We start from the raw sequence: 13,363 nt of genomic DNA on the forward strand, positions 1-13,363 counted from the left end.
GTTATTTGTTTATGCTGACAATTTTTGCTTATTACTACTTCCCTCAAAGACAGTTGATTTCCTCCAAAATTTCTGATTGTATTACTAATTTAAATGGTTTGGCTTATTCTCACAGACTCAAATTCTCTAAAAAGAAACATTCTTTGGTTCAAAAAGAATGAACAACTGATACCAGACTGTATTACATTAAGGTCTGGTGAGATTATGCCAGTTCAAAAATGTACTAAGATACAGGGTGTTGTCTGACTCCTCACTGACATTGGATGCACAGATTCATTACCTTATTAGCCATTTCTGCCCTGGGTTCATCCTCATCCTTCAGCTTAGTGAGATGAACTGAGCCATCCCCCTGACAAAAACTGGTGGAGAGCTCTTCAGGGGGAGGCATTCTCCTCTCATGTGGTGGAGGGGGACCAAAAGGAAGTTCCAAAGACCCTATATCTCTGAGAGAACTTCGGGTTCCTCCTCAAAAACCCGACTTTAACAGTAAATCAAGACTTTTTGGTTTCTAAACTTAACTACTTTTTGAATATTTCTCTATTTGTTTTTTCATGCAGAAACAAACGCTTATTTTAATGCATTCTGACTTACTTCTTTTTTTTTTATCAGAATATAAAAATGTCAAAGGTTGTGGAGGCTTTTGTACGCACTGTAGAGTGTGTATTTATCAATTCTCAGCTTGTGACCTCTACAAGTGTATTGTTGATAACTTATCAACATTTAAACACACAAGACCTATACCAGTGCTCCAAGCTCAATGAAAAGAAAATATTTTAAAATAATCGTGATAAAATGATTATTGTAAGGAACACCTGCGTGAAATTAATCATGGATCTTTAGAAAATCATTCCAATATTTAATAAATCTGAGCAACAAGTACAAGTCTCTTCAGACAATGTAAACAGTAACATGTAAAACCCTTTAATTTATGACAAAGAATTCTTTACTAAGAGCAGTAAGTTAAGTCTTCATATTAGGGCTGTATATTTAATGTGTTAACGGAATTAACATATTAAATGTTTAAATTTTAACACGTTAACATCTTGTTTCCTCATTGCTTCCTTTTTGGGCTTACCTGGGCTGCAAAGACCAGCTGTTGGGTCCCGGCCAGCAAAGATACTTACCTATAGCAAGTATTCTCCAAGGACAGCAGGCTTCACATTCTCACAAGTGGGTAGATGATCTGCGTCGCCCGGGAATCAGCTGATTAGCATGCAAAGAAAAAATTTCAGAACCTTCTGGGGTGCGCGCCATGCCCCAAAGCACAAGCACAGAGCACCTTCCCGCCTGCAGTGTCTCTGCATCTCTTCAGTTTAATACAATAAAAATGAAACAAATTACAAAGAAACAACTCCAAAGGGAGGCGGGCGGGATTGTGAGAATGTGAAGCCTGCTGTCCTCAGAGAATATCTGCTACAGGTAAGTATCTTCACTTTCTCTGAGGACACGCAGGCTTACCATTCTCACAAGTGGGGAATTCCTAGCATCCAGGCTCACGAAAACAACAAACACCGGTCAATTGGGCTTCGCAACAGTGAAGACATAAAAAAGATTACCTGAAATAGATGAAAGTGCAGCCTGGAACAGAATAAAACGGTCTAGGAGGGTGGAGTAGGATTCTAGAGCCCAAACACATTCTGCAACATTGACTGCCCAAACCAGATATTACATCGGGTATCCTGCTCAAGGCAGTAGTGAGATGTGAATGTGTGGACTGAAGACCACATCGCAGCCTTGCAAATCTCTTCAATGGAGGCTGACTTTAAGTGAGCCACTGACGCAGCCATGGATCTGACATTGTGAGCCATGAAATGACCCTCCAAAGTCAGCCCAGCATGGGCATAAGGGAAGGAAATGCAATCTGCTAGCCAATTGGAGATTGTGCGTTTACCGATGGTGACTCCCCTCCTGTTGGGATCGAAAGAAACAAACAACCAGGTGGCCTGCCTGAAGGGCTTCATCCGCTCCACGTAAAAGGCCTATGCTCTCTTGCAGTCCAAGACATGAAAGCTGCTTTCACCAAGGTGGGCATGAGCTCAGGGAAAAATGTTGGCAAGACTGGTTCAGATGGAACTCCGACACCGCCTTCGGCAGGAACTTGGGGTGCGTGCGGAGGACTACCATATTGTGATAAAACTCAGTATAAGGTGCATCCACTACTAAGGCCTGAAGCTCACTGAACCTATGAGCTGAAGTAACAGCCACTAAGAAAACGACCTTCCAAGTCAAGTACTTCAGATGGCAGGAATTCAGTGGCTCAAAAGCAGCTTTCATCAGCTGGGTGAAAATGACGTTGAGATCCCATGACACAGGTGGAGGTTTGACAGGGAGCTTTGACAAAAGCAAACCTGTCATGAAGCAAACAACTAAAGACTGTCCAGAGATAGGCTTACCTTCTACATGCTGATGATAAGCACTAATTGCACTAAGGTGAACCCTTACGGAGTTGGTCTTGAGACTAGACTCTGATAAGTGTAGAAGATATTCAAGCAGACTTTGTGTAGGACAAGAAAGGGGATCTATGGCCTTGCTGTCACAACAGACGGCAAAGCTCCTCCATTTAAAAGAACACCACCTCTTAGTGGAATCTTTCCTGGAAGCCAACAAGACTCAGGAGACACCCTCCGAAAGACCCAAGGAAGAAAATTCTAGGCTCTCAACATCCAGGCCATGAGAGCCAGAGACTGGAGGCTGGGATGTAGAAGAGACCCCTTGTTCTGTGTGATGGGGGTCAGAAAACACTCCAATCTCCATAGTTCTTTGAAGGACAATTCCAGAAGAAGAGGAAACCAAATCTGTCGTGGCCAGTAGGGTGCGATCAGAATCATGGTTCCGCAGTCTTGCTTGAGTTTCAACAAAGTTTTTCCCACTAGAGGTATCGGAGGATACACATACAGAAGGCCTGTCCCCCAATGAAGGAGAAAGGAATCTAACACTAGTCTGTCATGGGCCTGAAGCCTGGAACAGAACTGAAGGACCTTGTGATTGGTTTGAGTGGCAAAAAGATTCTCCGAGGGGGTGGCCCATGCTCAGAAGATCTTTCGGGCTACGCCCATGTTGAGGGACCACTCATGAGGTTGCACTATCCTGCTCAGTCCGTCAGCCACGCCGTTGTTTATGCCCGTCAGGTAAGTGGCTTGGAGAAACATGTCGTGACGATGCATCCAAAGTCACATCTGGATGGCTTCCTGACACAAAGGGCGAGATCCGGTGCCCCCCCTGCTTGTTGGTGTAATAATTTGCAACCTGGTTGTCTATTTGAATTAGGATAATTTGATGGGACAGCCAATCTCTGAAAGCCTTTAGTGTGTTCCAGATCAGTCTGAGCTCCAGGAGGTTGACCTGAAGATTTGTTTCCTGGAGGGACCAAGCTCCTTGAGTGTGGAGCCCATCTACATGAGTCCCCCACCCCAGGAGAGATGCATTCGTCGTCAGCACTTTTCATGGCTGAGGAATTTGGAATGGTAGTCCCAAGGTCAGATTGAATCAAATTGTCCACCACTGAAGGGAACATACAAGCTCCATGGACACTAGGATGACATCGTCCAGATTCCTCGTGGCTTGATGCCACTGAGAAGATAGGGTCCATTGAGCAGATCTCATGTGAAGTCAAGCCACGGGGGTAAAGTAAACCGTGGAGGCCATGCAGCCCAACAATCTCAACAACTGCCGAGCCGTTTGTGATGCCTGAACCTGGGACAAAAGGGAGAGGAGGTCGTCCGACCTCGTCTCTGGGAGATAGGCTCGGACATTCGTCGTATCGAGCAGGGCTCCTATGAACTCTGATTGTTGAACAGGTTGGAGATGGGACTTGGGGTAGTTTATTACGAACCCTAGAAGCTCCAGCAACTGAACAATCATCTGCATGGACTCTCGAGCATGGCCTCCGAGGTGCTCTTTACCAGTCAATCGTCAAGTTAAGGGAACACACGAACTCCCAGTCTGCGTAGCGACGCAGCGACTACTACTAGGTATTTTGTGAATACCCTGGGGGCTGAAGCGAGGCCAAAAGGCAATACACGGTACTGAAAGTGATGTGTTCCCAACCAAAACTGAAGATACCTGCTGTGTGCTGGAAGTATCGGGATGTGAGTGTATGCATCCTTCAAGTCCAAAGACCATACCTAATCGTTTTCCTGAATCATGGGAAGAAGGGTGCCCAGGGAAACCATCCTGAACTTTTCTCGGACTAGGAATTTATTCAGGGCCCTTAGGTCTAGGATGGGACGCATCCCCCCCTGTCTTTTTCTGCACAAGGAAGTACGTGGAATAGAATCTCTGTCCTTCTTCCCCGGGTGGAACAGGTTTGACCACATTAGGGCGGGGAGTTCCTCTGAAAGTACCTGCCTGTGCTGAGAGCTGAAAGAATGGGCTCTTGGTGGGCAATTTGGAGGCTCAGAAATCAAATTAAGGGTGTACCTGAGACGGACTATTTGAAGAACCCACCAGTCGGAGGTTATGAGAGGCCACCTTTGATGAAAAAATTTCAAACTCCCTCCAATTGGTAAGTCATCCAGCACAGACACTTTGATAGCAGCTATGCTCTGCAGGAGACAGTCAAAGGCTTGTCCCTTGCTTTTGCTGGGGAGCAGAAGGGCCTTGGGTGTACAATGTTGATGAGAATGAGCTCACTGGGGTTGAGCTTGTGAAGGCTAGCAAGCTGCTGGAGCGTACCTAGAATAGATAAAGGGAGCCCTCCACGACTTACCAAAATACCTCCAGGATAAGGAGGTGGTTGCAGAAGATGTCCAGCAAGAGAGAGATGACATAGCCTCGGTGGGCTTTTTGATCTGGTCAGCGACCAATTTGGCCTACTCTCCGAAAAGGTTATCCCCCTAGCAAGGGGCATCAGCCATTCTCTGCTGGACTGAATGATTCAGGTCAGAAACACCAGTCTTGAGAGTCTGCGCATTGCTATACCCTGAGCAGATTCTAGATACCATGTCAAAAGTGTCATAAGTGCCCCTGGCCAAGAGTTCACAACACGCAATCTACTGTTTCACCAACTGGCGAAAAGGCTCGGTCTGCTCCAGCGGGAGTGCATCGACCAAGCCGGACAGCTGCCTTACTGAGTTCCACAAGTAGACACTTGTACTTGTGAAGAGCTGGTAAGAGTGTATACGGCCGATGAGCATAGCTGCCTGATACATTTTTCTCCCCAAAAGTCCTGGGGAAACTGAGGTGTAGTCCCTAGAACTTCTGGCCTTTTTGAGAGCGGCAACCACCACCATGGAGTCATGGGGTAACTGAGACCTCACCAACCCAGTTTCCCCGTGGACCCGATATTGGGTATCAACTTTCTTGGGGACCACAGGGACAGAAGACACTCAGTTCCGTACGAGGACTTCTTTGAGTACCTTGTGGAGAGGAGCTGTCACTGTCTCCTTAGGTGGAGAGGTGTATTCCAGGACCTCGAGCATCTTGGCCCTGGGCTCATCCTCCACTTTTACAGGGAATGGAATGGCCTTAGCTATTTCCCATACAAAAGAGATGAAGGAGAAACTCTCAGCGGAGACAGTCTCAGGCAGAGGGGAAGGCTCAGAAGATTTCCCATAGGACTCATTGGAGGAAAATTACCTGGGATCCTCCTCCGATTCCCACGAGCATTCCGCCTTGGTACTGGACAGCACTTCCCTCAGGGGTGTCTTGAGACTGGGCCCACCTTGACGTGGAGGACCCATGTCCTCGAGAAAGGCATTGAGGAGCCGGCTCCCGCCTCGACTCCGGGGACGTTGAGAGTGCTGGGCCTGGGTGGCAATCGACACCGGAGCCACCAGTGGTGCCAGCGTCGGAGGCCGCACCATGGGCTGGGAGCCAGGCAGGACCACAGCAGAAGGCATGGCAGGTGCAAGAATCCCCAATGCCGATGCACATCACTGCATCAAAATCCCTCCAAGAGCTCTGGGAGCAAGGCCCAGATACGCTCATTGAGAGCCACTGTCGGTAAAGGCTGAGGGAACGGTGTGGACTCAGGCTGCCAAACCGCTTGAGGTGCGGGAGCAGGATTTCGGCTGCTGGGAGAAAGGCACATTGGCACCTCTTGGATGAAGGGGGAGCAGTTCTCCCGGCGTCGACGCTTGTCAAATGCCAAATCCCTCAGCATCCCAGAGCTCCCAGCACCATGCATCGAAGGAGGTGACGGTGCGTCTTGGCTTTCGCCCGATGACCTTCACCTAACCTCTTCGGTGCCAATGAGGATGGGGGAGGGGGGTTCAGGAGTGCAGAAACATTTAGGTGGGAGGGAAGAAAGAAGAGAGAGAATGGGGATCACGGGGGGGGGGAGGGAGGGGTTCAGGAACGCAGGAAGATTTACTGGGAGAAAGAGGGCAGAGTGAGAGAGATGTGTTCGAGAGGGAGAGATGCTGGAAATAGGGGGTGAAAAAAACATAGTAGATAGTTATCATGGAGTGGATGGGAGAAATGGTGATCATAGAGGAGAAGGGAGGGGGAGAGAAGAGAAACAGGAGACGGTGATCATGGAGGGGAGGGGAGAAATGGTGTTTATGGGGGTGGGGGGGGAGAGACAGTACCCATGGAAGAGAAGGGAACAGAAGACAAGGGAGACAGTGCCTATGGAGGGGAGGGTAAGGGAAGAGGAGAAAAGAGAGACAGGAGGAGACTGTGACCATGGAGGGGAAAAGAAAGGGAGAGAAGACAGGAGGAGATGTTGCCCAGGGAGGGGAGGAGAAGGGGACAGAAGACAGAAGGAGATGGTGTTCATGGAGGGGAAGGAAAGGGGAGAGAGACAGGAGGAGATGGTACCCATGGAGAGGAAGGGAGAGAAGAGAGACAGGAGGAGATGGTGCCCACGGAGGGGAAGGGAAGGGTAGAGAAGAGAGACAGGAGGAGATGGTGCCCACGGAGTGAAAGGGGAGGGTAGAGAAGAGAGACAGGAGGAGACCGTGCCTATGGAGGGGAAGGGAGAGAATAGAGACAGGAGGAGTAAATGCCCAGGAAAGGGAAGAGAGAACAGAGGAGATGGTGCCCATGAATGGAGGGGAAGAGAAATGATGGACACTAGACAGATTTGAAAAGGAGGGAAAAAATGGATGAAAGTTGAACATGAAAGAAGGATATAGGGCGGGATGAGAAAGAGGGGAAAAAAAGAAAAAGTGAATAGACAGGAGGCCTTGGAAGCAGAGTTCAGAGCACAGGGAAGCAGAACCATAGAGACGACTGAATAGATAAAATCACAAGACAACAAAGGTAAGATAAATGATTCTATTTTTAGTTTAGTAAATGAAATATGTCCATTTTGAAAATTTATATTTGCTATGTATACATTGCACTGTACAGGAGAAAATGTAAGGGGGGGGGGAGAAATACTCTGCGCAATTAAACATTTTAATTACAATTAGAAACAAAAACTTTTGTGGTCGGTGAACAGCCCTACTTAATATGATATGCCAGTATATTTTTTTAAATGGTGGCAAAATGTTATTGTTTTTTGCCTAGGATTACAACAACACTGAAGAGAGTAATGACAATAGCATTTTTTTTTGTTACATTTGTACCCCCGCGCTTTCCCACTCATGGCAGGCTCAATGCGGCTTACATATTGTATACAGGTACTTATTTGTACCTGGGGCAATGGAGGGTTAAGTGACTTGCCCAGAGTTACAAGGAGCTGTCTGTGCCTGAAGTGGGAATCAAACTCAGTTCCTCAGTTCCCCAGGACCAGAGTCCACCACCCTAACCACTAGGCCACTCCTCCACTCCACGGAATCTGCTGGGTACAAAAGTTTAGTGAGCTTATTTGAAGGGGGTGGGGCTCCAGTCAACACAGCCTCCAAAAGATTCCTGATTTCTCTTGAGAAGCCTGCATATAACAATATTCCAAGTTCAGCATATTAATTTACTCTGGATGAAAAATCTCTCAAAATAGCAACAGAACATTATCAGCATCCAGATATTGATATTCATACCTGTGACAGAATGTGATTACTAGGTTGCTGAGGTGGAGGAGGTGGTGGTTGCATTGCTCCTCCAGGCACTTGGGTCCTAGCAGGTTGCTGAGCCACAGGTGGATTATATACAACTGGTGTGCCATCTGGGTTTATGAACGGCTGACCTACAGAAAAGCAAATATTCTTTTACATTTGACAACTATGACTAATTGCCATATATAACATATGAAACGTTTTCTAAGTACATGCAAAAAAAAAAAAACTAACATATGCCAATAACCTCTAGTTTTAATGTGACAATATCTGAGTGTATCTCTTTCGGCCTGATTCACTAAGACTCTTCGCCCACTCTGTGTCTATATAATTTTATTTCATTGTCTTACTAAAACCAAGACTATATATGAAAAAGGCTTGATATTAGCAATAGATCTGAAATGTCTTTACCGAAAAGGTAAAATTATGTCTTACCTGATAATTTTCTTTCCATTAGTCCCTCAGATCAATCCAAAGACTTGTGGGTTATGTCCCTCCACTAGCAGGCTGCACAAGAGGGCATGTGCAGCCAGCTTACCTTCAGTATACGATACCAAAGCAGTAAGAAATCATTTGAACCATAGTTCACTCTCCTGCCTCTCAAAAAAAGCAAATAATCTGAAGGAAAACCCTCCAGCTGCTTCACAGTGTTTTCCAAGAACTTGTTGAATCCAAACTTCCAGACCAACAGAACGCGAACCTAAACCTCATAAACTATATCAAACTCTGCCATATATACCTCATACAGAACCAGCTAATGCGTACCCCCAGGACGGGCATCTGGACTGATCTGAGGGACTAATGGAAAGAAAATTATCAGGTAAGACATAATTTCACCTTCCATAGCGTCTCCAGATCAATCCAGAGACTTGTGGGATGTACCAAAGAAGTCCTCAAGAAGGGTGGGACCGCATACTCCCTGAAGACAGCACCGAAGCGCCGAAAAACGCATCCCGATGCACCGCGACATCAAGTCGGTAATGTCCAGCAAAAATGTGTACCGACGCCCAAGTAGCCGCTCTACAAATCTCGTCCGACGGCACCAGCCGGTACTCCGCAACGAACGTGGCCTGAGCTCTAGTCAAACACGCGTGAATCTGAAGAGGAATCGGCTTCCCCATGGAAGATACGCAGAGCTGATCGCTTCCAGTAGCCAACGAGCGATCGTAGCCTTAGAAGCTATCTGTCTCATTTTGTGTCCCGCAAACAGGACAGAGAGATGATCTGACTTCTGGAAGAAATTAGTAACCTCTAAATATGCGAGAAGAGCCCTTTGACACCCAAACAACGCAACTGGCGAAAATCCTCCGGGTAATCTTCCCGCTTGAAGGTTGGTAAATGCACTTCCTGATTAAGGTGAAAATGCGAAATCACCTTCGGCAGAAACGACGGAACCGTACGGACCTAGACCCCAGCTTCTGAAAAACGCAGAAAGGAATCCCTGCACGACAGAGCCTGCAGCTCAGATACCCTTCACGACAGAACCTGCAGCTCCGATACCCTTCTGGCCGAAGCCATGGCCACCAAAACCACCGTCTTCAACTTGAGATCCTTCAAAGATGTCTTACTCAGAGGCTCAAATGGGGTCCGCTGTAACGCCCTCGGTACTAGGTTCAAACTCCATTCCGGTACCATCGGCATCCGAGGGGGTCGAACATGACTAACGCCCCGGAGAAAACGAACCACATCCGGATGAGCAGCCAACGATCGACCACCTAATTGGCCTCGGAAACAGGCCAATGCTGCCACCTGTACCTTAAGAGAGCTCAAAGAGAGGGCCTTCTCAAGCCCCTTTTGCAAGAAGGCTAAGATGGAAGCGAGCGGAGCCGACTCCGGCGAAATGGCTGAGGACGAGCACCAAGCAACAAAAGTTCGCCAGACTCTAGCGTACACCAAAGAAGTAGATCGCTTGCAGCATCGTCCCAATCACCGACTCTGAAAACCCTCTGCGTCTGAGCTGCGACCGCTCAATAGCCGTAAGACCAAACGGAATGGAATCCTGCATGATCACTGGCCCCTGAATCAAAAGATCGGGAACGTCTGACAGACGCACCAAATCCGCATACCAAGGACGCCTGGGCCAATCCGGAGCCACCAGAACGACCACTCCTGAATGCTGCGCGATCCTGCCGATCACCCAACCGAGCGTGGGCCATGGAGGAAAGACATACAGGAGATACTGAGTCCACCTTTGCAACAGTGCGTCTATTCCTTCGGACCTGAATTCCCTGCCCCTGCTGAAAAAGCGAGGCACTTTGGCATTGGAATAACGGGCCATTAGATCCAGTACTGGAGAGAGCTCCCACTCCCCCGCATTCAACCGGTTCCGGCTGTTACGTCTGTGCTCACCTCGCCCTCTGGTGGCCAGAACTGGTGGCTGCTGTGGACCGTCACCCGTTCCAGATTTCAGCCCAGTCCGGTCCGGATCTTCCGGGCTGCCAGACTTGCTTGCTTGGATTGAACCTACACAGCACCCGTAGTTTTCTGGTGATGGTTGCAGCTGAGCTCCAGGTGCTGCTGGGCTTATTAGCCATTCTGAAACCTTGCTGCTTTGCCTTGCGTCTAAGGCCCTGGTATGTTGGTGCTTGTTGCACTCCTGCCTTGTTTGGTTTCTTGTCCTGGTTTCTTGCCTGATTCTGCTGTCTGCCCAGACTCTGCTTGTTCCCTGGTTTATGTTACTGATTTGCTGCCTGCCCTGAATCCTGCTTGTTTCCTGGTTTATGCTACTGATTTGCTGCCTGCCCTGAATCCTGCTTGTTTCCTGGTTTATGCTACTGATTTGCTGCCTGCCCTGAATCCTACGTGTATCCTGGTTTATGCTACTGTCTGCTGCCTGCCTTGACCCAGCTTGAACCCTGGTTTATTCTACTGTCAGAGATCTTCCGCCAGGGTCGCTTTACTCATACTACCCCTCTCCTCAAGACCCTTCACTGGCTCCCTATCCGTTTTCGCATCCTGTTCAAACTTCTTCTACTAACCTATAAATGTACTCACTCTGCTGCTGCTCCCCAGTATCTCTCCACACTCGTCCTTCCGTACACCCCTTCCCGTGCACTCCGCTCCATGGATAAATCCTTATCTGTTCCCTTCTCCACTACTGCCAACTCCAGACTTCGCGCATTCTGTCTCGCTGCACCCTACGCCTGGAATAAACTTCCTGAGCCCCTACGTCTTGCCCCATCCTTGGCCACCTTTAAATCTAGACTGAAAGCCCACCTCTTTAACATTGCTTTTGACTCGTAACCACTTGTAACCACTCGCCTCCACCTACCCTCCTCTCTTCCTTCCCTTTCACCTTAATTGATTTGATTTGCTTACTTTATTTATTTTTTGTCTATTAGATTGTAAGCTCTTTGAGCAGGGACTGTCTTTCTTCTATGTTTGTGCAGCGCTGCGTATGCCTTGTAGCGCTATAGAAATGCTAAATAGTAGTAGTAATCTGCCCTGTCTCTAGTGTGGGGTGGTTTTGCCTGCCACTGCCGCTCCTCAGCAGTGGTCCAAGGGCTCACAAACCCAGTTTCCAGCTTTGAAAACGTGACACCGGCTGAGGAAAACCGCCTGCACATTCAGGACTCCCGCGATGAGAGCTGCTGACAAAAGAAATAGCCGCGTTTCCGCCCAGCGGCAAAGGGCAAGCACCTCCGTTGACAACTGAGCACTCTGAGTGCTCCCTTGGCGATTGACGTAAGCTACTGCTGTCGCATTGTCGCAAAGGACTCGTACCAACTGGTTCAGCACCAAAGTCTCAAAGGCTTGCAGTGCCAGCCGAATCACCCGCAATTCCAGAAGATTGATTGACAACCGAGCCTCCGACAGACTCTGATGAAGCAGGTTGGAACTACAAAGCAAAGGGAACAAATTCTCATTCCCCAATTGCAACTGGGGACAGACTCGACTGTGCCTACAGGAAGAAACCTAGCTGAGCCCACAGTTTCTAATAGGATGAATAAAACCAGCAAAGCCTGCAAGGTTCCCATTGTGAAAAGTTGAACCGTAAACACCCTAGGCTCTTATGATGTCCAAACTCAGCTGGAAGGAAGCTCCCTGGTTGGAACTACAAATCAAAGGGAACAACTTCCCATTCCCCAATTGCAACTGGGGACAGACTCAACTGTGCCTAAAGGAAGAAACGTTGGCAAGGTGGCAAGAACTGCCTGACAGCGTTTGAGCTTGCATGTAGACTCCAAGAAAAATCTGTAGTGAAGTCCAGGTTGTAACTGTGCAATAGAAAAACTAAGACACATCTGAGCTGAGGTAATCTTGGTCCACTCCTCCTGAAACCAGTACAGGAGTCCTGCCTGAGGAGTGAACTGAGACTCCAGCATTGGAAGATGCAGCAGGCATAGGCTGACCTGGAGTTGAAACAGAGCTCATTCTACCAGCAGCCAGGTGGCTTATCGTAGTGGAAGTGGAAACCCTGAAAGTGTTTTTCCTGGCCCCACAAAACCTACAACAAAACCAAGCGGATTAAAAATGAGCCTTAAACTCATCCCCTGGCAATCTCCGAGACTTGGAAGTCCCTCAGGTCTTTACCCAACTGCCCTAGATCTTCTCCTGTCCCAAGATTACTTCCAAAAGGCAGGTTGCCAAATATGACTTGGAAGCCACATCAGTGGTCTGATGCCTAAGCCAGCGCTAACTCCTTACAGATAGAGACAAGAATTGGCTGGTGTGACTGTGCCCTATAACTGCTGTGCATTGGAGCTAACAAGTACGGCTGAGAACCAGAGACAGATGGTGTAGCAGAATATGGCTGTTGCACCATTGCATGCTACAAAAAGCAAGCTGCAGTGGGTCGTGAAACAGCACCCCTAGAGCTCTGTGCTTACTCTCAGCTGATTGCAACAACTATTAAGCTACCTCTACACTGAAGTAGCTCCTGGACCACTCCCCATGAAATTTAGGTACCCCATACCATGAAAAGATGCCAAAAATACCATAGAAGCAATTAGAGGTACCAGGTACACTGCAGATACCAGGTAGCTGAGGCTAATATGCAAAGGTGTGGCCAGTATCAGTGTGCAGAGAGAGAGAGAGAGAGAGAGAGAGAGAGAGAGAAGGGCAATCTTTAGTACTGAAGAGTTCTGAAAACTGTTCCAGTCATGTAAGAACTACTTGGCCAGACAAGCAATAAGAAAGAATGAAATAAAATATGCCCCACTGGAAATCTAGCTGAGCCCACAGTTTCTAATAGGCTGGATAAAACCAGCCTTGAACCTGTAACCTTCAGGCTGAAAGGCCAGACACCCTACTCAATAAAAATACACACACACCAAATGCCACCAGGGGAGCACAGAGGGTGCAGGATTACCATGGAAACAGAGAGAAACCTGAGAGGCCTGCACTAGCCCAGTGTTGCCAATTGTGCGGTTTTCCGCGACCCGCCGCAGGAAATTTTTGCCCGTGGCGGGCTGCGTTTTTTT

General features: G+C 48.0%; 1 protein-coding gene across 5 annotated transcripts in view; it reads right to left on the reverse strand.

Annotated features, from left to right (window-relative positions):
* The window catches only part of R3HDM1 (R3H domain containing 1), a 336,575-nt gene that overhangs the window by 142,953 nt on the left and 180,259 nt on the right, over positions 1-13,363 (reverse strand). For all 5 annotated transcript variants that reach the window (XM_030210711.1, XM_030210710.1, XM_030210709.1 and 2 more), the window contains one exon: positions 7,926-8,071. In XM_030210711.1, coding sequence (XP_030066571.1) covers positions 7,926-8,071 — 146 coding nt within the window. The remainder of the gene's footprint in view (positions 1-7,925; positions 8,072-13,363) is intronic.

Source organism: Microcaecilia unicolor, chromosome 7 (assembly GCF_901765095.1).
Source record: "Microcaecilia unicolor chromosome 7, aMicUni1.1, whole genome shotgun sequence".
NCBI classification, from domain to species: domain Eukaryota; kingdom Metazoa; phylum Chordata; class Amphibia; order Gymnophiona; family Siphonopidae; genus Microcaecilia; species Microcaecilia unicolor.